Consider the following 25,969-nt stretch of genomic DNA (forward strand, 5'->3'; position numbering starts at 1 on the left):
TGTGGTCGTGCGTCCGAGTTTAATAACGTGCCGGGATCTGGCCGTCGTCTCCGGGGGGTGAATCGTGCAGCGGCGCCACATTTGTCGCTGTAAACACGGCGGCCGGTTGGTAAGTTCGGACCGGCCGTAGCTTAGCGTTAGCCGCGTTAGCCAGCTGGCCGCTACAAGCTAGTTAGCATTAGCATGTGCTGGCTGAGCGCGACCTGTGCGCTGCGGATAGTCCTCGTTTGCCGAGAAAAGCCCCTGTTCACGCCGCCGTTCCCGCGGAACGGTGCTCGGGGTTAAATTAAACCGGCGACGAGCGAAAAACGTGGCTGCGTTCACGGGAGTGTTCGGCGACTTCGAGGCCTACAAAGTACAACAAACAAACCAACAAGCTAGGCGAACAGCTCCGAGCTAAAGTTGGCGACGTCGCGCTTGTTTGGGTGTCTGCTCGCTAAAACAGCGTGTGTGTGTGTGTGTGTGTGTGTGTGTGTGTGGGTGCGAGTTGCGGTATCGTGTGTTTGGGGTCATCTGTGGTGCTGGTTAAGCCGGGATGCGGGGGGGTTTCTTGCTGTTTTACGTCCACTTGCTGCACGTGTGCCGTGTTCTGTGGGGTGCAGCTGGCGTGGTTTGACAGCCGTGAAGTTCCGTGGAGGGCATCAGTCCAACAATGTGTTGCTTTTTGAATGTGAACTCAATATATAAAGACTCAGGTTCTTAATTCAATTTCTAATACTTGATTTATTTTTAATTCGTAATAATCGCCTCAAAATACATATTTATTTAAAACAGAAACTAACAAATGGACATCGTTTTTAAAATATTGAATAAATAGCCTGTAAAGATGTATTGGCTGGTAAATTATTCTCAGATATTCCATTGGTCAGTTATAATGATCATTGAGTGTTTGTTGACACCATATTCATGTTTCTGTACACAGACGTGATGTTCTTTGTCCTTTCTGCAATAGAATTGCCAAAGCAAGTTACAATTGCAACAGTAGTTGCTGTCTTTCCTGTAGCTATATTGTCATCTACAAATTAAAATGTCATCTGTTTCTCACAATTTATATTGTGTCAAAAAGTGTATGTAGTCTTGTCACTTATTTCTACAGAGCTAATCTTATAATGAGGGTGGTAGCAGCCTAGTGGGTAAGACACTCGCCTATGAACCAGAAGACCCAGGTTCAAATCCCACTTACTACCATTGTGTCCCTGAGCAAGACACTTAACCCTGAGTGTCTCCAGGGAGACTGTCCCTGTAACTACTGATTGTAAGTCGCTCTGGATAAGGGCGTCTGATAAATGCTGTAAAATGTAAATAATTAGAGGCATTCATTGATGTGGTTGTCACCTTTAACCATTTAATTCCCAGTGATCAGGTGGAAGAGTCCTTGTTGCTTGGCCAGAGCTTGGAATGTGAAGCAAGTGATGAGTTTGGAACAGGTCAGAAGAGACCAGAGGACTCGCTGAAGAACATGCTCAGTGACAAAGATCCTATGTTTGGATCTGCTAGCACTCAGTTCCACCTTTTGGATGATGTTGGCAAGTGTACAGGTAACATAGTCTCTTGAGGATTTACTGCATTACATTTAAATATTCTAAAATACTGTGGCCATAGACTGATGTCATCTGTGATGTGTTTTAGATCCTGAAATGAGTTCATCAGAAACTGGACATAATGCCCCTGACACCAAGTTGTCAGGACCGACTGTCCAAAGGGGGAGAAGAAGAGGAGGACTGATTCGTGGAGCCAGGACTGCGGTACAGCACGGTAGGTTGCGTCGGGGATGACTCTGCAATGACATGTTCTTCTGCAGCAATTTTAAAGCAAGTGTCTTAATAGGATGACGTAATTTCTCTGGGTTTAATCATTATTTTTTTTATTGATTATGGCACTTAAATTAATTCCAGGATTGTCTGTACATTTCTGTGCAGAATTGCATGATCTGCATCATTATGCAGTGTTTTCTCTCACAAGTACATTTTTAAGTTTTGAATGCCACCAGTTTCATTGTGTGGGTTATTTAAAATCTCCTTTTTATTTCAGACCCTCCCAGTGGTGCAGTTGAAGGCGTACACACGCGACGGTCCGGGCCTGGGACACGACCGTGTGGTGTTAAGCTTCAAGGACGAACCGGCAGGAGAGAAGTTGGGAAAAGTCTGGAGAAGGATGAGGCTCTACAGGAGAGAAGGGAGAAGCTCCTCAGTAAAAGGTTTAGTGTGAATGATGTGGAGCCCTCAATGAACCCGGTGGTTGTCCTGAGGAGGTTGACCGTCACTGTGGGAGGCTACAAAATTGAATTGCTCCCAGGACCGTCCCATATTTCCGGAGTGCTGGGCGAGCCAGTGGATCAGACCAGTGCCACCCCAGCTGAAGCTGTACGTGTTGAGGCTGCGGGCCTCGAAGTTCCCGTTCAGAACGTTGGTGTGGAGAACTCTGCACCTGAAGTGACTGGAGGTCAAAATGGTGCTGAGAAGGTCGAGAAAGTGACGTGTGCTGATGACACCCTGTTAAATTTGGGACCTTATGTGAACCCAAATGAAGTGCAAAATGCAAATGGTGCTCCCTTACCTGTCCTCAGCGAGGTAGACGCCACGCCCACGGACCCCAAAGTCAGCGACCAGAATAACTCTCCTCCGCTGAAAAAGGGCAAAGCTCAGAGCAACAACATCGCACAGCGCATCGCAGCCAAAAAGCAGCTGAAATCAAAGCAGGCGCTGGCCTCCGCCAAAAGTAAACTTTCTGCACCCAACAAGCCCTGCCCCGCCAGAAAAGCGCCCAATTACGGGCTGTCGAAAAAGGGGCCGACAGGAGCGCTGAAGAACCTTCACGGCACCAAAGGAAAGCCTGTCAGCGCTGCCGTGAAACGGCCTAGAGAGAGACCTTCATCTCCCAGTTCCCCGTCCAAGCTGCTCAAGCTGAAAGAAGGAAACCCGAAACCGTCTGAGATGGTTCATCATAAAGATAATAAGGCCCACAAAGCCCCTGCACCTCACAGCGTACAGGCGGGTGTGAATAAATCTCCCCAGCCTCAGAAGAAACCGTCGCAAAATCCTCAGCCGGCTGTGAAGAAACCCGACATCTCCTCAAAGGAACCGGCCGAGGATGAGGAGCAGGAGAAGCAAAGGGTGAAGAAAGGCGAGAAAGTCGTGCAGAAACAGAGGAACAGGAACTCCAGGAGCCTCTCCGTGGACGAGCCGGAGCTGTTCATCCCTGATAATGCTCCCTCGGTTAGAAGAGACACCGCGGAGGCTGAGGCGGCCGATGGCGAGGCCGTGTGGGATCCTAGTAAACACTGTGGATTGTGCAAGAAACCCCACAGCAACAGGTACCTGTTTCTGTTCTTCATTTTTTTCAGGATTTGCCTTTTTTGTCCTGCATTTAAACACTTAAGTAGACAAAATAATATATTGAGTTTATACTATTAAGACAAATAGCCTTAACTGTAATCTAAGCGATGAAACAAGTGTGTAATTCGTAGATGCAATTGTAATCCTGAAGTAAAGGTCAGTACACATTGAAACGGGATCTTACTTTTGAGCTTCTGTATGTGTTTTGCTGCTTGCTTTATTCCAATTTTAAGTGATTCTCTGAACTGGAGAGAAAACAAATACTGTGATGCAATTTGCAGTCTGAGGTACAGTACAGATGAGGTACAGTACAGGCCAAAAGTTTGGACACCTTCTCATTCAATGTGTTTTCTTTATTTTCATGACCATTTACGTTATTAGATTGTCACTGAAGGCATCAAAACTATGAATGAACAAACGTGGAGTTATGTACTTAACAAAAAAGGTGAAATAACTGAAAAGTTATTGTTCTAAATTTAAGTTTCTTTCACCCTTTGCTCTGATTGCTGCTTTACACACTCTTGGCATTCTCTCGATGAGCTTCAAGAGGTCGTCACCTGAAATGCTTCTCCAACAGTCTTGAAGGAGTTCCCAGAGGTGTTTAGCACTTGTTGGTCCAGCTCACCTCAAACCATTCATAGTTCATTCATAGTTTTAATTCCTTCAGTGAGAATCTACCAACGTAAATGGTCATGAAAATAAAGAAAACACATCGAATGAGAAGGTGTGTCCAAACTTTTGGCCTGTACTGTGTATGCATAGAAAACTGAAGAATTATTCCAATATTTGTGCCTGTGTTAATGTTTCTTATTATTAAGTTTCTGGATTAACGTTATTGCTATGATCATTATGTTTGGTGTCATGAAAATAAAACCATTTCTTCTTCTTCTTTTCATTTAGGTTCATGGTAGGCTGTGGCCGCTGTGATGATTGGTTCCATGGTGACTGTGTGGGATTGGACCTGGCTAAAGTGCAGCAGATGGAGAGAGATGACCAGGAGTATGTGTGTCTCAAGTGCTGTGAAGAGGAGGACTGTAAACCTGAACCAGGGGATCCAAGCCATGCCCCCAAGGAGCAGCCACCACCTCCTGATACCCAGGCTTCCAGACAGAAGCCTCCAGCCCAACAACAGCAGCAGCAGCTGACAACAGGTGGGGTCAGACCACTGAAGGAGGTGAGTTCATTTTCTGCTGTTATTAACATTCTGTGCATTTCTTTGTACAATTTATTCTTTGCGTTTTTTTTTCTTTTGTTTTAAATGAACAATGCTAGCCTTTGCCTTTTTTTTTATCTTTTTTTTAGTGAATTGTTCATGATCACCATTCTTTTAATGGGTTTGTTGACAATTTTACCTTTCACTATGAATGAGAGAAGGCCGTGGTGTGGGGTGTGATGGTCTTTCACATACGCAGTTTAAAAAAATTATTTATTTTTTTTTAAAGCCCACTGTTGTCAGCTTAAACAAAGCATCTCTTATTTGTGGTGGGAATGTACTGTGATTCTTTTTTTCTGAGGCTTTTAGAAGATAACACATCATTTCTTTATTTTTTCCTCACATGGGTTGCTGTGTTTGCTGAAATCCTGCTGAGAGCAATAAGAGGAGAATAAATTTGATTGAACTCAGTAAACTAAACTGATGATGATTGGTTTAAATATACAAACATCCTTCATTAGTGCCTTGATGATCATTTCTTGTTCTGTCCGAACCAGGAATCCTCCAATCCACAACGAAAGCAGTCAGCTGAAGTCAAAGATGTCACACCCAAACCAGGTTTGGTTTTCTTATCTTGTCCTCATAGTTTGCATATTTAAGTATATATTAGTTTATGATTAGAAGGGTCAGTACACAGTTTCACCGCCGTTTGGAGTTGCGAGGCTACACCACTACGTAGAGAGTTTTGATTCTGGCCTCCTGCTGTGTGTGTGTGTGGTTTGTGCGGCTGGCTGTCTGTAACCCACACAAACAAAGACATCCACACTAGTTGAACTGGCAACTCTCAGTTGACCATAGGTGTGAGTGAGTGGTGTGTGCGCAAGCACCCGCCTTGGGTGAAGGCTACTTATGTATGGTCATTGAATGTAATGACTTGTGTTAACAGGTTCACATGCAAAAGTGGATAAAAAGAAAGTTCACATTTCATCTGTGAGTTCAAAGAAGCCATCCACTGAGCAGATCCGCCGCAACGTCCGGCATTCTCTGAAGGATATTCTCCTGAACCGGTAAAGGTCATTGTACATACGGACACAGTAAACATTCTCAGTTTGTCGAGCTAACAGGATCTAAATGTCTCAACGCTTCAGGCTGAAGGAGTCTGACTTCCAGGTGTCCTCCGACAAGACTGCTGAAGTTGCAAAGAAAATCGAGAAGGAGCTGTATGCCTTTTTCCAAGGCACTGACACCAAGTACAAGAGCAAATACAGGAGCTTAACTTTCAACCTGAAAGACACAAAAAACAATGTATGCCTGCTTTTTTATGCCCATTTACTTTCAATCCACTCAAGATCTAGAAAGACAAAGATGACATGATGCATTCTGTCGTAGGTGTTGTTTAAACGTGTTCTTAGAGGAGAGATTTCTCCCCGAGACTTGATCAGAATGAGCCCTGAAGAGTTGGCCCCCAAGGAACTAGCTGCTTGGAGACAAAGAGAAAACCGCCACGTAAGTAACTAAAATGTGCACTGGGGGAATGTGCTGAGGAAAGGTGTTTTTTTTTTTTTTTTTTTTTTTTTTAAAGCGATACCATCCGGTTGTTCTGTTGACGATGATCACGTTCTATACTGACCGAATGTCATGGTGTTTGTATGAGGTCTTTACCAACGTTTCCTTCCATCAGACAATTGAAATGATTGAAAAGGAGCAGCGGGAGGCTGAGAGGAGACCCATCACTAAAATCACCCATAAAGGAGAAATAGAAATTGAGAACCAGGAGCCTGTGAAGGCGTCAGAGACTATTGAAGTGGAGGTAAGGCGGAGGTCATCTGGCGTGTTGCGTACATGCAATCAGCACTTCCACATACTGAGTGAGCCGTAATTTTCCCTCAGCCAGAGCCGGCTCCCAAAACCTCAGAAGAGCCGGAAGAAAAACCCCACAACACAGAGCCAAAGGTCTCCAATGTCGCTACAGACACAACCAGCATGCACAAGTCTCACCTCTTTGACTTGAACTGCAAGATTTGCACAGGTAAGAAAGAATAGATTTTCGCTTACACTGATTGAAAATGATGAATGCTATATAATGCAGAAAATATGGTCAATCATCAGGAAAAAGGATGTTTGGGATTTGTTTTGCTAGATTGTGATCGTTTATACAGGGAGTGCAGAATTATTAGGCAAGTTGTATTTTTGAGGAATATTTTTATTATTGAACAACAATGAACCCAAAAAACTCATTAATATCAAAGCTGAATGTTTTTGGAAGTAGTTTTTAGTTTGTTTTTATTTTTAGCTATTTTAGGGGCATATCTGTGTGTGCAGGTGACTATTACGGTGCATAATTATTAGGCAACGTAACAAAAAACAAATATATACCCATTTCAATTATTTATTTTTACCAGTGAAACCAACATCTCCACATTCACAAATATACATTTCTGACATTCAAAAACAAATCAGCGACCAATATAGCCACCTTTCTTTGCAAGGACACTCAAAAGCCTGCCATCCATGGATTCTGTCAGTGATTTGATCTGTTCACCATCAACATTGCGTGCTGCAGCTACCACAGCCTCCCAGACACTGTTCTCCCTCCTTGTAAATCTCATATTTGATGGACCACAGGTTCTCAATGGGGTTCAGATCAGGTGAACAAGGAGGCCATGTCATTAGTTTTTCTTCTTTTATACCCTTTCTTGCCAGCCACGCTGTGGAGTACTTGGGCGCGTGTGATGGAGCATTGTCCTGCATGAAAATCATGTTTTTCTTGAAGGATGCAGACTTCTTCCTGTACCACTGCTTGAAGAAACTGGCAGTAGGACTGGAAGTTGAGCTTGACTCCATCCTCAACCCGAAAAGGCCTTACAAGCTCATCTTTAATGATACCAGCCCAAACCAGTACTCCACCTCCACCTTGCTGGCATCTGAGTCAGACTGGAGCGCTCTGCCCTTTACCAATCCAGCCACGGGCCCATCCATCTGGCCCATCAAGACTCACTCTCATTTCATCAGTCCATAAAACCTTAGAAAAATCAGTCTTGAGATATTTCTTGGCCCAGTCTTGACGTTTCAGCTTGTGTGTCTTGTTCAGTGGTGGTCGTCTTTCAGCCTTTCTTACATTGGCCATGTCTCTGAGTATTGCACACCTTGTGCTTTTGGGCACTCCAGTGATGTTGCAGCTCTGAAATATGGCCAAACTGGTGGCAAGTGGCATCTTGGCAGCTGCACGCTTGACTTTTCTCAGTTCATGGGCAGTTATTTTGCGCCTTGGTTTTTCCACACGCTTCTTGCGACCCTGTTGACTATTTTGAATGAAACGCTTGATTGTTCGATGATCACGCTTCAGAAGCTTTGCAATTTTAAGAGTGCTGCATCCCTCTGTAAGATATCTCACTATTTTTGACTTTTCTGAGCCTGTCAAGTCCTTCTTTTGACCCATTTTTCCAAAGGAAAGGAAGTTGCCTAATAATTATGCACACCTGATATAGGGTGTTGATGTCATTAGACCACACCCCTTCTCATTACAGAGATGCACATCACCTAATATGCTTAATTGGTAGTAGGCTTTCGAGCCTATACAGCTTGGAGTAAGACAACATGCATGAAGAGGATGATGTGGACAAAATACTCATTTGCCTAATAATTCTGCACTCCTTGTATAGTTTTTAATGAATGCTTGATGTGACATTTTAACAGGACGTATGGCGCCCCCTGTGGAAGAACCAAGCACCAAGGTGGTGAAAGTGGCCACTACAGTGGTCAGGAGGCAGTCTACTGCAGATGGAGATGCGGCTCCCACACCTTCCATGGGGACAGAGGATGAACTCAGCGCTTTGGAAGGCAGCCTACTGAAACCCGGGGTCTTATCCATCTCTGAGGGCAGGTATGATCACTTTCCATGTTTCATTAATTCTTCTCATTATATTTAAATATTTTATTGTGGTTTTAGAATGTTTGACTGGATGATAAATTAATAAACATGGGCTGTCTGTTTTTTACAGACCAGAGAATCTAGGCAGTAAAGAGGATACAGCCACATTTCTTGCCAGTTTGGACCATCTGTGGAGAGGTTTTGTTGACATGCCAGCCGTGGCCAAGCTCCTCACAAAAGCCTACCCAGTTTCCGGGATTTTGGACCGCTTGACCGAGGTAAACATCACATTTGTCTGAGGAAACACCAGAAACGTCTACAGCACAGTAGGCCCACTCATGGTGCTTTGCAGATGGGACTTTTTCTATAAAAAAAAAAATAAATAAAATAAAACATTTACAGCCATGCTATTCTAAATATAAAATGTGAACGAAGGGAAAGAAACACATGAAAATATGTTTTTTTTTTTTTTTTTTTTTTTAAAAGGATCTGCCTGGAAACATCCAGGTTGGCGGCAGGATTTCACCACAGACTGTGTGGGACTATGTGGAAAAAATCCGCGCGTCTGGGACAAAAGTGAGTTTTTATCTGAGCCCATTATTAATATTTCAAAAGGGTCAAGTGGTGCGACCAGCTGATTATTCAATCGCTGCTGTTCCATTCAGGAGGTGTGTGTGATCCGTTTCGCCCCGGAGACGGAAGAAGACGAGATCTCGTACACGCTCCTCTACGCCTACTTCAGCAGCCGCAGGAGATACGGTGTGGTTGCCAACAACCTTAAGCAAGTGAAGGACCTGTATCTGATCCCGCTGGGATCTTCAGAAAAGATTCCGCACCAGATCGTCCCATTTGACGGTCCAGGTACAGAAAGAAATGTTTATTTATCTACGTAGTCAGTCAGTCCTGGTTTACTTATTAATTATTATTATTAATGTTAATTAATTTCATTGACCAGGCCTGGAGACAAACCGTCCCAATCTCCTTCTGGGGCTCATCATCAGACAGAGACCTAAGAGGGACTTTGGAGTCATCCTCCCCGTGGAGACCAGTAGCTCGGGAAGGTTTCTGCCTGAGAACAAAGTTCAGACCGAGACAGTGACCAAGCCCGAGAAGATACGGGATGAAAGTGACTATATTAGTTCCCTGCGGGCCCCGGTCGTGAAGGAGGCCCCAAAGCCGCAGCCCTCCGCGCTACACGAAGATCCGATGAAGGTCGACGGTAACGAGCTGGTCACCTCGGTCACGGAGATCAGCCTGCTGGAGTCCGCGAAACCGCTACGCTTCCTGCCCGGCGTGCTGGTTGGCCACAAAGAGGAACCCGTGGCTGCTCCTGATCTGGCAGGCAAGCCTCCATCAGCAGGGTGCGAGCTGAAAAATGCACCTGGAGCCCCCCTGCCACCGACGTCACAGGACGAGTGCGCGACCCTGGCAGGTGCCACCAAAACGTCACCCGCTGCGCCCCGAATGGACAGATTCATCATCAGGAAAAAAGATTCAAAGACCTCTAAAACAGATTCATCTCCATCCAACCAGGCCGAACGAACAGAGAACTCTGTAGAGAGAGAAAGTCCTGACTTGGCAGTCCGGCCCGTTTCTTTATCTTTGAAGGACAAACCGGCAGATGTTCCAACAGAGACGTTTCTTGCTGCTCTGTCAGCACCTCAGCCCAACACGGAGTCTGGAACCGCTACTGCACCAAGCCCTTCGCAGCCCACCGGCGAGAACACCAACCCAGCAAAATCTGATGAGGAAAACAAATCTCCTGCTTCTTCAGAGACGCAAGAAGAAAGTCCTACAAAAAGCCTGAAACGGCCAGCGAGCTCAATACTGAAGAACACTTCTGCACAGCTCTCTCCAGAAGAGTTGAAATCTCCACAGGCTGCCGAAAAGCTCAGTGGTGGACAGCTGGAGAAACAGGACACTGACAAGACGTCCCCTCTACCACCGGTGCCTGGGAGCTCTGGTGAGGAACCCAAGGAGGACTACCGGCCTGTGGAGAACATCCAAAGCATACAGATCATTTCATCCAATGGCAAAAACGAAGATGCGTCAAGGTGTCGTCCTGCTCTTCTCAGTCCTCCGGCATTCCCTCCATCCAGCCACGTCCCGCCGTTTCTCCCAGGCGCCCCGGACTTCCCGTTCCATCCGACCTACCCTCCTCAAACCAACCCACCGTTCTCACCCATGTCGTCTCCCCTCGCCCCTCCACCGGTGATGTTCCCCCAGAACCACCTCCACACTTCCACCTGGCCCCAACCCATCCTGCTCCGGCCCGGATTTCCCCCGGCTCCGGACCCGCTGTCCTACAAGTCCGAGAATTTCGCCGCCAAACCCCCCCCGCCCTCAACCAAAGACGACAAGGGCCGAGAGCAGCACTACACCGACCCGTGGGACCGCCAGCGCCGCCCGCCTGAAGATCGGCAGAAGAAGGACGACCGAGACCAGGCGCGACACCGGCACGAAGAGAAGAAGAGCAAACACCACGACCGAGAACGCGGCAAACACCATTCCGAGAAAGGCGGCCATCGCAGCCGCAGCCGCAGTCGCAGCCGCAGCCGCAGCCGAGAGCGACACCACAGCCACGACGACAAGTACAGGGACCGGGGCCGACACTCGAAGGACGATCGCCACGCAGAGCGGAGGAAAGACCGTCACCATAGCGACGACCACAGCACCCGCCACAAGGACCGAGACAAACACCGACGGGACTCTGATTATGAGAAAGGGAGGAGGAATTCCAGAGAGCGCCGATCGTGATTTCTACTCGTAGCCTGCGTTTTGGTAGCGCCGCCGTAAACGTCCACGAAAAGCTTTTTAAATCCCGAAGAATGCGTTTTAGTTTGGTTTTCTACCGTAACACGCTTCACGCTCTGTGTACCGTGCTGTTACCGGTCCGCGCCGCCATTTTTACCGCCTCTCCATCATTACGCCTTTAACCCGCACCGCGCCCGGTTCTGTACGTCGACATTCTTAAAAAAGAAAAAATCAAGTTTTGTACATTTTAACTTGTTATGCACATTAGAGAGCAAGTGTACAGTTCGTAATAAAGATAATCTTTTATTATTGATAAATACGAGTCTGTTTCCCTGTTAATTGATTGCTGACAGACTGCATTGTTTTAAATGTGTGATTTTTATTGAGAATCAACTATTTGTAGAACAGTAATAAAACCTGAGGAATTCCGCCCCTTTTATACTGTATATACTTATTAAAAATCCGCATTACAGTGCCCGTCGCGGATAACCGGCTCCCACGCAGGCCGCGGCGCTACTCCTCGCCCCCGAACACGTCGGAACCTTCGTGGTTGTGCAGAAACTGCAGCTTTCCGGCGCCTCCGAACAGAACCGCGTCTTTAACGCGGCCCACGAACCCCGCGGAGAAGAGTCCGGACGTCACGGCCGAGACGTTCCTGTGCGGCTCGAACCCCCCGAGGTAGCACACCGCCTCGTAGTTGAGGGCGACGTAGCGCTCGTCCGGGTCGACGTCTTCGAACAGGACGCGGTGGCCGTTGAGGAAGACCTGGACCGCGGTCCGGCGGTGAAGGACCCGCAGGTGGTTCCAGGCGCCGCGGCCCAGCGTGGAGTTCCGGTGGATTAACGGGACCGGGATCCTGTCCCCCAGGTTAATGGCGACCTGCAGGTCGCCGCCCCGCAGTCCGACAGACAGGAAGTCGTCGTCGTCGCTCTCCGCCCGCCCGACCCACGCCAGTAACCCGTCCTCTGCGCTGCTGGAGAAGTTGAGGGACAGCTGCGTGTGCCGCAGGTCCCGCGTCCGGTACTCTGGGTCAGTCAGCTTCAGGTAGGACCGTCCCACGAACCTGATCTCGTCCGTGGATGCGGCCCGGTCACAGTGAGCCCCGGCCCGGCCCAGAGGACACATGCAGGCGTACGAGGCCGCGGCCATGTCGGGGACGCACACAGACCCGCGCCGGCATGGGCTGTTCCGGCACAGGACGGACATGTTGCACACGGGACCTGTCCATGCTGGGGGACAGGCGCAGCTGAACGCGGCGACGCCGGTGGCGTGGCAGGAACCGCCGTTCTGGCACACCTTGTACCCGCAGCCAGTGCCGTCCCAGTCGCCCACGTTGGCCCCGCCCCCCGCCCCACCCTCCGTCAGCTCCAGCTGCTGGCCGTTCACTGCCGCTTCCCGGATGCAGCCGGTGAAGCCCACGGGCTCGCGCTCCACCGCGCCGGGGGCGACGGCGGCCAGTGGGGACACGCCCCCCACATACAAGCTGCCGGCGACATCGAGGGTCGTCATTCCACCGGTGGCGTGGTGTGCCACCTGGTGGCCGTCCAGGACGAGGTAGCCCTGGCCACCGTCCCGCCCGGCCTGCAGGAGGTGCCACGTCCTGCCGCTCCGGTCCACCGTGTTCAGCGACTGCAGGACAATGGTGACGTCACCGAGATTATACCGCAGCTGGACGGAGCCTGCAGACAGGGAGACACTGAAGAAGTCCCCTGCGGAGACATATAAACATACACAAATACACATTTAACCTTCTTAAATTGCACATAAACAAGCCTGTACATAACCAAAATGCACACACTCACATTTTATTATATAAAATGTGTATATATATATATATATATATACACACACACACACACATAGTTTGGTTATGGAAAACTGATGCATTGTCCCACCTGAACGGCCGCTGAGATGCTGCGCTGTGTAGAACAGGATGCCCTCTGTTGACAGAGTCTGGAACTGCAGCTGCACATGGGTCCTGTATCTGATGCCGATGGGAGGGAAGGACATCCACGAAGAGAGGTTCCCGCTGAAGAAGGGGTCACTAATTGACATAGCTGGGGGGGAGACACACCTTATTAGCAGCCTGGATCAAACCTCATAAGGTTATAAGATTTAAAATTGTCGCATGTAGAGTTAAAGTAGTGAAAATCGTCCTGAACCACCCTGTTTTGACACACAGTCAGAGGCATGTCCTCCTTCAGCATCCTTATGACCTGAGGATAGAAATTTCTCCTCGGTCTCTCGGTCCTGGCCATGATGCTTTGGAGACTTCTGTCCAATTTAAGGTGCTGTTACACTAGGCCATTCAGATACCCCATGCCCAGATGCTCCGCTGGTGGTCACCTACTCTTTCCAGGTGGTCACTTACTTTCCTCTGGGCCACTACCTGGATCAGGTGGTGCTAACCAACCATCCCCGCGTTCTTCCATGTGACTTCAGTGGGTCCCGCCATGTCCCCATTCTCCCCTTTCCCTGAGAAACCTCCCTCGATCCACCTCATTGCCTGCAGGTGTCGCTGTGGTCCTGTGCCCAAAAATTCGAATGGTGGTATATGTACATATTGACATAGAGATAGATGGACAGATAGTTACTCGAAATGGCGCCATATGGAGGCAACAGGCTAAAAGAAGTTATCGGTGATCCAGCAGCAGTAACATTAACCGGCGAGATCGCCTCAGGACACCAGAGCCGCTGCCAGCTGACCAGCACCGGCAGAGCTGCTCTCAGCACAATTTTCTGTAAAAGAGGAAGACTAAGTGAACAATAGAACCAAAGCTGTCCATGAAAGACAATGTGTGTTATCCTCAGTGATTTCTTGATGATGTGGGCATTTAAAAAAAAAAAACAAAAAACAAATTTGCATTAAATTCTCTCTCCTCTCATTTGTCATGCTGCTATTTCCAAGAGCATGAATGAGATTTGAACTGCGCAGCACAGCAGCTCCCCATTGTACAAGGTTTGCACACATAAATGGATGCTCCACAATGAAAAGAAAGTCCACAGAGACAAATCATTCAGTGAAGTGATTTGTAAAATTGTGCTGGAGGGATAAAGACGACAAAACATGTATACTGCAAGAACTTGGAGGGAGCAAACGTAAGAGGAGACTTCAAATGGCGTCCCATGATATAAAAAAACACCAATTTTACCCATATAACATATATTATAAAATCATAAATCATTGACAGTAAGAAATATTTTCCAACATATTCCTGCATGTAGGAACATGGTGGTAGTAGCCTAGTGGGTAACACACTCGCCTATGAACCAGAAGACCCAGGTTCAAATCCCACTTACTACCATTGTGTCCCTGCTCCAGGGGGGACTGTCCCTGTAACTACTGATTGTAAGTCGCTCTGGATAAGGGGGTCTGATAAATGCTGTAAATGTAAATGTACATACATATATTCTTTACATATACACATATATATTTTAATACACTCATCCATATTCATATTTGGAGATTGTATAGTGTACTTTTTAAAACTACTGTTAGTATAGTTTTTTTATTCTATTCATTTTTGTTGCTGTTATTTTCTACTGTCCACTTTCTGCAGTAACAATGCAATGTTCCGAATTGTTGGACTAATAAAAAATCTTATCTGATCTTATGTTACTATGGCACACACAGGTACCTTATTCATGCTAGTAAAAAAAACTGTGTTCTGGCAGCATTCAACATGTGCAATTTTTACGGCACCCCTTCCCCCTACACCTGCAACAATTTGCATAAATAACATTTCACAAGCAACACTCTAGCCTAGTTTTTTGTACATAGCATAAAAGTAAAAATAATATATGCAATGTTATCTTTATTTGCATGTCAAAAAGAATTTGCGGCTCCCGGTGCTTTCTCCTTTTGGAAACCGGGTACAAATGGCTCTTTGAGTGTTAAAGGTTGCCTACCACTAGCTTAGATAAATATATAAAAATATTTTATATAATGCAAAAAATATAAAAATGCTTATTAATGCTGCCCCTGACATTATATAGCACATATTTCACTCTTGAATTTTATCTTGTAATTTTGAGTTTAATAGCAATAAATGATATAATGCATGATATGTAAATTTGAAAGTATAAATCACTACATTAGTGAATTGATGTGGAAATAATCGAGAATCAAATAGAACAGATTCTGAAAAATGTAACTAGTGAATCAGAAATTCAAACACACACGATACGCTGTATCTTATATGGCACTATAAAAATCTTTATATGCTATGTAAATATTATATAGACATTCTGCAGTGAACTGCAGGCTTTTTTAGTTCTAAAATTCCACTGAGAGAGTGCCCATTGTCTATAATCCAGTATTAGTCCTAGACCGAGCTGTAACAGATGTGGGACAGCCCTCAGCCGGAATATCAGTTTTTCTGTGGCTGCCGCTGCTTTGTGAGGGTGAGTTGATGCTCCAGTTTAATGGCCCACAATAAGAGTGAAAAGACTGTTTGGATGAGAACGCATGACGTTGAATCGGGTCTGTTGAGTGATGGGATGACTGCATTCTGAGGGAATCTGACCGACCAAACACAACCTCATATCCACCTTCTTCCCAACGACTTGGTGAAGGAGTGATTTTTTACCTTTGACAACTGAAAGTCTGGCATGAGTAAAAAGTGAGGGAATATGAAAGTAGGCATGATTAATTCATGCAGCCATCACAGAGCAACCCACCCAGTTAACACTGTTTATTCAGAGAGGTGGGGATTTGCTCATCTCACCTTGCTCGCAGAACTGGCCCGCGGTGCCGAGGGGACAGTGGCAGGTGTAGCCATCGGGGACGGGGACACAGGTGGAGCCCTGTGCACATCGGGGAGGGGGGTCGTGCTCGGCATCGCAAACGGAAACAGTTTCTGTGCACAGAGCTCCCTTCCAGCCAACTGGGCAATGACAGCTGCAGAGGCAAGAAAAAAAACAACATGCATTCTGATACACCACCAGTCAAAAGCTTGGACGCACCTACTCCGTGGCGGTTATGGAGACTGACGTGGAGCCATTATGAAGAATCCAATGCAGGAAACATATTTAGTACTTTTTATCAGGAGAAAGTGAAGTATGTTTGATGAATCTGCTTTTGCAGAGTACCCTTGTGTTGTGAAGATGCTGCCTCGATCAGGGCAAAGGCTCCACCTTGTGTTGAAACTAACAAGTACAATAGGATTGAGAAAAAATGGTATGTGTGGGCCATATTTCATATTATTTTTAGAATTAGCTGTGGGCCGATTAAAAATGGATCACGGGCCGCAGTTGGCCCGTGGGCCGTAGTTTGGACACTGGCCAGGAGACACTGTGTGTTTAAATGCAGTGTAGTTACTGTTCTTAATATCCTCAATAAAGTACGGTTACTTTCAATAATAAGGAATAAATCTGCCTTCTGTGTAAATTAATAAGCTGCTTGATTTAATGGAGTGCCAGAAATGTTTGGAGGTGGTACCTGCTGTGATAAAGCACTATTATTACATATTAGGGCCTAGTGACCATTTTTTTATTTCTATTGCATATTGAAAGGTTTCCATTCATTGCTCACATATTGCTCCACCGTGACTATAGTTACTATAGTCGTGACTATAGTAAATCTAGGAACATTTCTCTCTGGAGACCAGCGCATTTTCTTCAGAACGCTAATGGTTACTGTTCAGACACTCCATTAGGAGACGGGGTGCTTGTATATTTTTTCTCGCGATGCCCATCCTCGGGTGCCGTTCTGAATCCTGGCAGTTATTCTGACAACGTGGGGAATGTGGGGACCGAGTGTGGCGCGACACTTCAACTCCGCCACTCCGGCAGCTTATTTAGCTCGGTTACTTGGTTACTACCAGCGTGTGAAGACAAGCGAGGCTTTTCTCTCCGACTGCTGCAGATGCTGGAGCTCAATTCTCATCCAATTAAAAAAAAAAAAAAGGAGCGGGTGAAAGCAAATCTGTGTGCTGCAAATTTGTGCTGGAGAAACGTCCAATAGAAGAATCTAATGGGCCGGAGTCTTCTCAGCAATCTGACTCCTGTATGAGACGCTTGTCAATTTAACACGGTGTTAAGCAGTGTTTCGCCCTGCCTGCATCCCTCCTCATGGTGCAGAGTGTGATAATCATATTGATTGACTCAGTGGGAGGGGAGCGAAGGTCTCAGAGCCTTTGTGTGACGCGGCGCTTTAACGCAGGGCTGGTGCCACCAACAATCGGCATTTACTGAGGAGAATGAATGAGGAGATGAGCTGTGGTCAGGTGATTCACAAATAATGACTGGAAATGAACTTCGGTATCAAGGTTAATTACACACCTATTATCTAATGCTGCTGATCGTTCTGGCATCACCTTGTCACATGGCATTGTCACCCGGCACAATGTAATAAGGTGGGACGATATTTAGAGACATCTGCCGTTGTGAGATTATTATGGTGAGATATTGTGGCTAGAAATCCAACAGAGGTTCTTGGATGAAAATGGTTTTATGCTATTGTGCAGAATTGTTTTCTGGAAATTGGTGAAACTGGGACTCGATATTCACATGTCACAGTCTAACACCCTGGAAACATGGCCCTGAACCATACTGTCATTCCCTAATCCATAACACACACACAGTCAGCAGGAAAGCCACATGGTTCAGAGATTCCCTCCTGGACGACATTCCACTGACCAGGTCGAAACCAAATTGAACCAACCTGGGAGACGGGTTTTACCAAAACTTTTACTGAAACAGCTTAATTTTCAGTTTTTCTAATGCAAACATGAATGTAAACCTGTAATCTTGAATTGAAACTGTAATATTTAGATTTATTTGAAGGTCAGGATACTCATCACAGAAGACCACAAAGTCACAGGTTCAGGGGACTGTCCCTCTAACTACTGATTGTAAGTCTCTCTGCTAAATGCCATAAATGCTATTAGTGGTAGAAACTGACACATGAATAATGTCCAACATGTCCTAGTCCTCGGAAGTGTGCATACTTACTACACGGTGGAGCCCGAGTCAACACAAGTCCCTCCATTGAGGCACGTAGTCAGGCTGCAGGGACGGACGCCACACTGCCCCACACTGCGCCCCGACACTGGATTTCCTGGCGTCCGGAATTTTCCATCTCCTCTTGTCCGAAATTGCAAGTCAAATATGCATCCTGTACCAAAAGAGTGAGAGAGATGAAAGAGAGTGTCAGAGACAGAGCTTGAATTTTTCATTAGGACCTGAATATCAGAACCACCGAGTGAGAAGTGGATCGCCCCAGAGGACAGAGCAGAGCATATCCGAATAAAAGATTTTTTAGTTGATACAACAGGCATGACGTGAAAAGATGTTCTTGATTAGATGAATCAGACGGTGTTGTGGTGGAAGGGAATTGTCACGGCCTGATAACTGATGACCTATGTCTCTGCTTTTGAGCGCAAGCCCCTCCCATTTCTGCTGCATGGCTTTAGACCTCTAGGGCATTTATCAGACGCCCTTATCCAGAGCGACCTGCAACCAGTAGTGACAGGGACAGTCCCCCATGGAGACACTCAGGGTTAAGTGTCTTGCTCAGGGACACAATGTTAGTAAGTGGAATTTAAAACTTGGCTCTTCTGGTTCATAGGCGAGTGTCTTACCCACTAGTTTACTCTCATCCCCACCCGGCTTTACCGGAGCGTTCTGAGCAGTGGTATAAGAGGAGGTTCCTGCCTCACTCTGTGCAGCATTAAGCTTAAAAAGCTCGTCCCCACACACACGATGCCACGGAAATGTCATGCTCGCTCATGAATATTCATGGCGCGCAAATATGCGCCATTGACAACAGCCAGTCAGATGGCAGGAGAGGCCGAGCGCAGCACAAAGAGAAGGGAAACACACACGGCTCCTGGGGGAGAGCGTGGGACGGGCCTGGAAAGTGATGACGGCCTGGAAGCAGTCGCTGGCGAGCATGGCGGGAAGAGAAAACGTGTAATTACGTATGCAAATGCTGCTCCCAGTGTATTACCCGGCTCCGTAAACTGACAGGCAGCCGCGTAAACAGAGGTTCTGCGAAGTAACGGAGGGGGAGGATGTGTTGATAACCAGGCAGCTGAATGCATTATCAGTTCATTTGCCACCAGCCACCGCGGTTGGAGTAGCTGCAAGGCCACCGCAATCAGATTTGATGCCTGTTAGCCGCTGTTACTTCCCCCTGCAGAAACGTCGTGAACGAGAACATGCAGCGTGAAGGCGAGTGTCGTGTTCGGCATCTTTTAAATGAACGACTGAGCATAATTTGCTTGCTGGAGTCATGCAGAGTCAGTCTCTCCCCGTTTTCCAGATTTAATATGGACTCGTTCCTCCGTTCATTTACAGTAAAAAAAAAAAAGAAGTCATCCAGAGGCCACTTCTCATCATCATCCCGCCTACAGAGCAGTAACGACGTGGCCCTCGTATTAGACCCGGCGCGGTCAATGTCAGCCAGGAAGCGGCGCTGTGGCGAGGTCACAGTGGAGCGGAGGGAGATGATGCTGATTAACGGAAAATCATTCCGATGCTGCAGATGTGCCGTACGAGCGGGAAAATCCATTTCCACCGGGGGCTTTACATCGCTGGATGAAAGTAATGAGGGGCGTGAGCGTAATCAGGCCGTATACAGGCTATACAATCCCCTCTGATGAGAAAACGTCACCCCGGAAAGAAGTCAAATAGACATATTCCGAGTGGAACTTCTCATGGTATATGCTGTTTAAACAACCTGGCCTCATCTACTCATCTGCTCACTTTAGGACAGATAAATTAACCCTATAGCTCCTGTAGGATCCAAGAACCAGGCCCCAGTTCCATGTGAATTACTAAAAAGTTACTGCAGAATAATAAAGCAGGTGCTAAATTTTTAAGTTTTTGCTTTACTGGTGTCAGTCAAACAGCACAAAAAAGATCCAGCACTCATTTGAGCTTGTTCAGGTATTTAAAAGTGCCGCTGTTATTTTAAAGATGCCCTGAGTGAATTTAAAAGTTTTTTTTATGCATACATAACTGTCCTGACACGGTAGAAATGATGTTGCAGCAGCGTCCTGCCTGGTCTTGTAACACCATTGTGTGCCTCGAGATGGAGAGTTACTGTAGTAGCAAGTCCCACCTTACAGGAGAAGAATGAATGCTGTTCTGATTGGAAGGTTCCACCCAATGTGCATTTCTTGGTTTCGTATGACGAGGTGAATTCAAATTTCTCCGTGTGCTATAATTTTACACGTTGCACCTTTAATGTAACAACCGAGTCAATCTGTTACTAACTACCACAACACTTACAGTTGCTGTAGTAGATGTGGTCATGATGACCCATAACCTGTTCTAATCGACTAATCCCCACTTTCCTCTGATGAAATTAAATGTGGGACTAAATCTGTAACCAATGACTGCAAGAATTTGACTTGACATGAGTTAGAAGGAGAATTTTGATGAACTTTTTCTGTTCTTTCCACTAGTTAGCCTCTGGAAGATAAAAATTAGACTTGATCACCTAACATGTCCAAGTAATTAATGCCTATCATATAGTAGTAGCGGGGCAGTGGTGGCCTAACGGTTAAGGAAGCGGCCCAGTAATCAGAAGGTTGCCACCAAGGTGCCACTGAGGTGCCACTGAGTAAAGCACCGTCCCCATACACTGCTCCCCGGGCGCCTGTCATGGTGATGGGTGATGGGTTATGGGACTCAGGGTGATGGGTTAAATACAGAGGACAAATTTAACTGTGTGCACCGTGTGCTGTGTATCACAAGTGACAATCACTTCACACTTCACTTAATGTTTAGTAAATCTCTGGGTACACAGAGGCCATCTTCCCTGAGAACTTTTCTGTTAAAGGAAAGTTAAGAGCAATCCTGTTGAGCAACAAAACACAAATAGAATATTGATTGATGTCTCCCATGTCCTGCTTTACCTTGAAAGCTGTTCTGAAACCGGGATCCGAGAGGCAGCAGTTCCGGCGTGTACTCGTTGTATCCACCTACATATAGCTTGCTGAAGATATTCAAGCCGCCAAGTTGGCCAGGAGAAGACACCGTCTTGTTTCTCTGACCATCGACCTTAGAAGAAATGGAGAACAAGGAAAATGACTGTGGCTTTGATGAGTCACCCGAAATGGATTGAGTTTTATCCATGCTTATGAAATATGGCATTAGGGCCATTCATGAATACAGAAACTGCAGGCCTGGCCACAATTACAAGCCTCTGGCTGTCACCCCCCCCCCCCCCTCAAAAAAGAAAGATGAGGCATTGTCAGACAAAATATGGAATGGAAATGGAGCATCACATAGTCTATTGAGGACAGACAGTAATTCAGCTTTTCATGAAATATGTGCTTCAGACAGTCAGTAGCTTGCATTGAAGACTTTGGTCTTAGGGTCCAATTTCAGTATTAGCGTGGAATAAAGGGCAAAGTTATTTTCATTCATTAGCACAAAATATTTCCAACCACACAGTAAATGTATGACAGTGGTGTGGTCTGCTGGGAGAGGAGCATCACTGCTGGGGACAGAAAGAGACTGAACAGGCTGATCCGGAGGGCCAGCTCTGTTCTAGGATGCCCTCTGGACTCAGTGGAGGTGGTGAGTGACAGGAGAATGGTGGCTAAGCTGTCATCGCTGCTGGACAACATCTCCCACCCCATGCAGGAGACCCTGACAGCACTGAGCAGCTCCTTCAGTTGCAGTCTGCTGTCAGGCTCTACAACAGCTGACCACACTTATACCATAGTGTATATTTATACATATATTTTTTAATACTCTCACATCTTATATCATCTTACAGGAGGTGGGAGTAAACAAAATCATTGCAAGGTCCTATTACGTCCATAAAAAAACATTTGTGTCCATAAATAACCATAAACAGATTTTGAAGATCAGCCAGGTCCTGACATTCAGCACAGAACTGCATGTACCCAACAAAAGATGGCTTTAATATGGGGCTTTCTAGGCAATGTTGTCCACCAGATTGCTTATGTTGCAAGACTAGGCGATCAGTCAACACAAAAAATGATATTCATACTAGGAATGGAATTGTGTCTTGTGTTCATGATGGTACTTCAAAGGGGATACTCAGATTTTATCTTATTATTTAAATTTTTTTTAATTTAAAATAATAATACTAGTATTTAGTACCCCTTTCCTGAGAAGACTATTGAATGTGTCCATTATCATAAGACCACCTGCTATCTGTATGGAAACAGACATAAAACATTTACATTTACAGCATTTATCAGACGCCCTTATCCAGAGCGACTTACAACCAGTAGTTACAGGGACAGTCCCCCAGGAGCAACATAGGGTTAAGTGTCTTGCTCAGGGACACAATGGTAGTAAGGGGGATTCGAATCCGGGTCTTCTGGTTCATAGACGAGTTACCCACTAGGCTACTACCACCCTTTACCACCATTTACATTAAAATTAAATGCACAGTGAAATACCTTGAGCCACCCAGTTTTGAGATATCTGCCAAAGCGGACAGCATGAATCCTGATTCTGGGGTTCAGCAAATCACTGACCACCGTGCCCACTCCAGAGCCGAGGTTAAACTTGTGAACAATCCGTCCGTGTCGTACTCCCAGCACAACAAAGTCATCACCATTTACACCTGAAACACACACACATAAAAAATGTACATATTGCTGTAATAACTGAGTAGATTGATAAATGCTCCATGTGATAACATCTTTCACAGCTTCTATGCACACCTTGGCTGTCCATTCACATAAAAACGCAGAATTAGACGTAGTTGATGAGTCAACGCCGGCGATTTATCAGGCCAATTATCAGGTGTGCCGCCCGTTTTTCATCCTTTATGATTTCTCTCTTTTGATTTTGTCCTCTACTGTAATGTGCGTTCCCTTGACAATTGCTACATTATTCATGCCGCTGTCTTTTCTCCCCTCTCCCTCGATGAATCACCCTAAATTGTAATCCCAGGAGGGCCCGGCTGAACCGCTCAAGATCCGTGGCCCTCGTGTTCTTATTCAACTGTCTGTCTGTGATTAAACAGCCCGGCGCTGGTGACATGGCAGCTCAGCCACCGCGGCTGACCTTAAAGAGAAATGAGAGGAAGAGAGGGAGCAAAGGGGAGAAAAAGGGAAGACGTGCAGGGGCTGCTGTCAGGCGGCTTACCTGTTTTAATAGGATGAGAAGCACCGCTGGCAGGCGAAAGCAAATGCCTGGTCTTTAACAGACTTATGAGGGTCTTTGCTGAGCTTTTGCGTACTTTGTGTATATATTTTTATTTCGGCTGCCAAAGCCGCTTCCGCTGTTGCATCATGGTTTTTCTCACCATGTCCTTTCTGCCCGGAGAACAGGATGAGGTTGTTCCTCAGCGCAGAGCCATTGTTGGCGAACGTGAGCTTCAGCTGGAAGTCGTAGAAGAAGCTGGCGCTGAGGATGGGCGGGTAGGACACAAACGCTGTGTAGCCGAACTCGTCTGTGCCGCCGAACCTGGTGCGGGTGATGTTGATGGCTGAGAACCCAGAGAGGGAAAGGAAATGATGGAAAAAGCCAGAAGGCACCAGCATTTAGAAAACGGCCTCAAGGTGGTGCCATTGACTAACGCAGAGAGATGAAGGTGAAATCCTCTCTCTCTCTCTCTCTCTCTCTCTCTGTCTCTCTCTCACACACACACCCGTTGAAATGAGCTCATAAAGATAAAGGTTAGTTTACACATCCTGCGTTTATTCTAATAAAGCTTCTTTCGTTCTTCTGGGAAAATGAGCCTTTTAGGTTTTAACAATGGTGGTCAAAAAAATCCCCCCAAGATTCATCAGCAATCATCCCTGTGCACATTATCACACGCCTCTCAGACATGATTGTACACATGCGTATTTATTAACGTCCTTTTTCCTGCTTCCTCTCTCGCCGCCGCCCTGAACGGCACCCAGACCTCGTTTCTCCGACAGAAGTGTCTTTGAGGGCCGAGTGCCGCTGCTCTACATCTTCACAAATAACTATCATTTGCCTCGCCCCCCTCCCCCCGTGGGCTCCTGCTAAACACAGTACTTTGGGCTGCACTCATTCTCTACTCTTCAGCGCTGCGTGTGTGTATGTGTGTGTGTTTAAATTATTTATGCCCCCTGGAATGGTGGAGTCATTATATGGTCCAGTTTTATTTGCACAGTGCCTAATGAAGGGCGGCATCTCTCCATCCCATCTCTGTCTGTCTGTGTGTGTGCTGGTTGATGTGTGAAGATTATGCTCTGTACAGTAGGGCTGGGCGTGGCGGCAGGCCTGACAACTCTTGCGCTGATGCCGTTGTGTGCCGCATGAAGGCTAGTGGGGATAATGGGTGCTGGATAAACTCCTCACAAATCTCATAATCTGTGTTTGTGTGAGGGGAAATTGTAAATCCATTTGGGAAGAACTGAGGGGAGACAACTGTCATGTTGTCTCATCAAAAACTGTCCAATAACGCCACGTTGGGGCCCGCAATATCACGACGTGATTAAAACGTATATGCAGTCAATCTGATGGCTACACAAAATGCAGCAGCACGACTGATCTTCAACCTTCCCAAATTCTCCCACACCACCCCTCTGCTACGTTCCCTCCACTGGCTCCCAGTAGCTGCACGCATCAGGTTCAAAATACTGATGCTGTCCTACAAAGCCAGACATGGAGTAGCACCATCCTACCTCACAGCCCTTATTACACCTCACACTGCACCTCGTATACTCCGAGCCTCCAGTACTGCTCGCCTGGTCCCTCCATCTCTGAAGGTAAAAGGAAGACGTTCATCTAGACTCTTCTCCGTCTTGGCCCCTCGGTGGTGGAATGAACGTCCCCTCGAGGTCAGAACAGCTCAGTCACTGAACACCTTCAAATGGCAGCTCAAGACCTTCCTCTTTAAAGAATATTTAGAGGAACTTGTAACCTTCTTATTGTTTGACTTTATATATAGAAACTACAACAGAGTGAATAAAAAGATTGTATTCATAGTTGGGGGTCCTAATGAACCAGAATTTATCACTTCATGGATGATAACATGGAAGCACGTTGTAAGTTGCTCTGGATAAAGGCGTCTGCCAAATGCCCTTTAATGTAAATGTACTATTCATGAATTTGGCTCTAGTGACTCACACACACACAGACACACACACACACACATACCATCATCTGTTGAGCGTGACTTATCCAGACTCACACGTTCAGTTCTGACACACTGTAGGCCTATCCGGTAACTACCCTAAAATGAACCTATAAAAAATCGTAGCGGAGCAGGCGAGTGCTCTACATGTTACTGACAGGTAAATGAACTCTATTCATCTCTGCCGCCCTGTTTGAGGGCATACTTGGCGTCCCCGCACTCGAACGGCCGGGCACTCGACACTTCTCTGCAATCTACCACCGATGGAGAACCAAATATGGCGTGAACCGGCGTGTAAATAGAGACCATAAATTTGGGGCTACAACTCCCCACCCCCATTCCTTCGGCGGTTCAGTAGAAGCTTGCTGCGGTTTGTGTTGTAAAAGGACGGCTTTACCGCCAATCGATACTCGCCGGCGCGCTTTCACTGCAGCTTGGTCGTTTTTACATCACGAGACAAGCTTACACACATTATATCTTTATGGCAGAATCGCAGAGTAAAGGCTGCACCCTGCATCCATCACCAGCACGCCATGCTGCACAAAACACCCCCCATAAATCAGAGAAATTATCAAACATCCTTCCCAAATGACATTTTAATCCCCCTCCCCCTTTTATGATGCGGGCCTTGTTAGATTTGCGCCAGACAGTGGAAGAACACCTGAACAGATGTGTGCCGTTCTTCAGCCACTGCGCCGAGTCTCTGGCAGCAAGAAGAGGGCGTCACTTGGGAGACATTCATTTATCCAAATGGTTACTGTGGGGACATTTAGCAAGTGTTGGCAAAACAGCTTGCCCGTGGTATAATA

General features: G+C 46.5%; 2 protein-coding genes across 9 annotated transcripts in view; one reads left to right on the plus strand and one right to left on the minus strand.

Annotated features, from left to right (window-relative positions):
- Positions 1-1,351: 1,351 nt before the first annotated feature.
- Positions 1,352-14,020, plus strand: phf3 (PHD finger protein 3; the record flags this gene model as incomplete). Its single annotated transcript, XM_028989155.1, has 15 exons — positions 1,352-1,538; positions 1,630-1,755; positions 2,032-3,313; positions 4,236-4,509; positions 5,046-5,106; positions 5,435-5,555; positions 5,637-5,793; positions 5,878-5,994; positions 6,170-6,298; positions 6,379-6,517; positions 8,185-8,371; positions 8,490-8,637; positions 8,846-8,935; positions 9,025-9,220; positions 9,315-14,020. Coding segments are annotated over 15 exons (5,016 nt in total), but the record flags the coding sequence as incomplete, so codon positions are not given.
- eys (eyes shut homolog) overlaps positions 11,549-25,969 on the minus strand; it is a 170,204-nt gene continuing 155,783 nt past the window's right edge. For 6 of the 8 annotated variants that reach the window (XM_028989232.1, XM_028989228.1, XM_028989229.1 and 3 more), the window contains 7 exons: positions 23,358-23,540; positions 22,504-22,670; positions 20,980-21,124; positions 18,068-18,230; positions 15,841-16,013; positions 13,009-13,170; positions 11,549-12,822 (listed from right to left, as the gene is read on the minus strand). In XM_028989232.1, the coding sequence (XP_028845065.1) occupies positions 11,627-12,822; positions 13,009-13,170; positions 15,841-16,013; positions 18,068-18,230; positions 20,980-21,124; positions 22,504-22,670; positions 23,358-23,540 (2,189 nt within the window). In that variant the 3' untranslated portion in view covers positions 11,549-11,626. The other 2 variants (XR_003750536.1, XM_028989235.1) reach the window with 2 other exon arrangements.

The sequence above is a fragment of the Denticeps clupeoides genome, chromosome 8, assembly GCF_900700375.1.
Source record: "Denticeps clupeoides chromosome 8, fDenClu1.1, whole genome shotgun sequence".
Classification (NCBI taxonomy): Eukaryota; Metazoa; Chordata; class Actinopteri; order Clupeiformes; family Denticipitidae; genus Denticeps; species Denticeps clupeoides.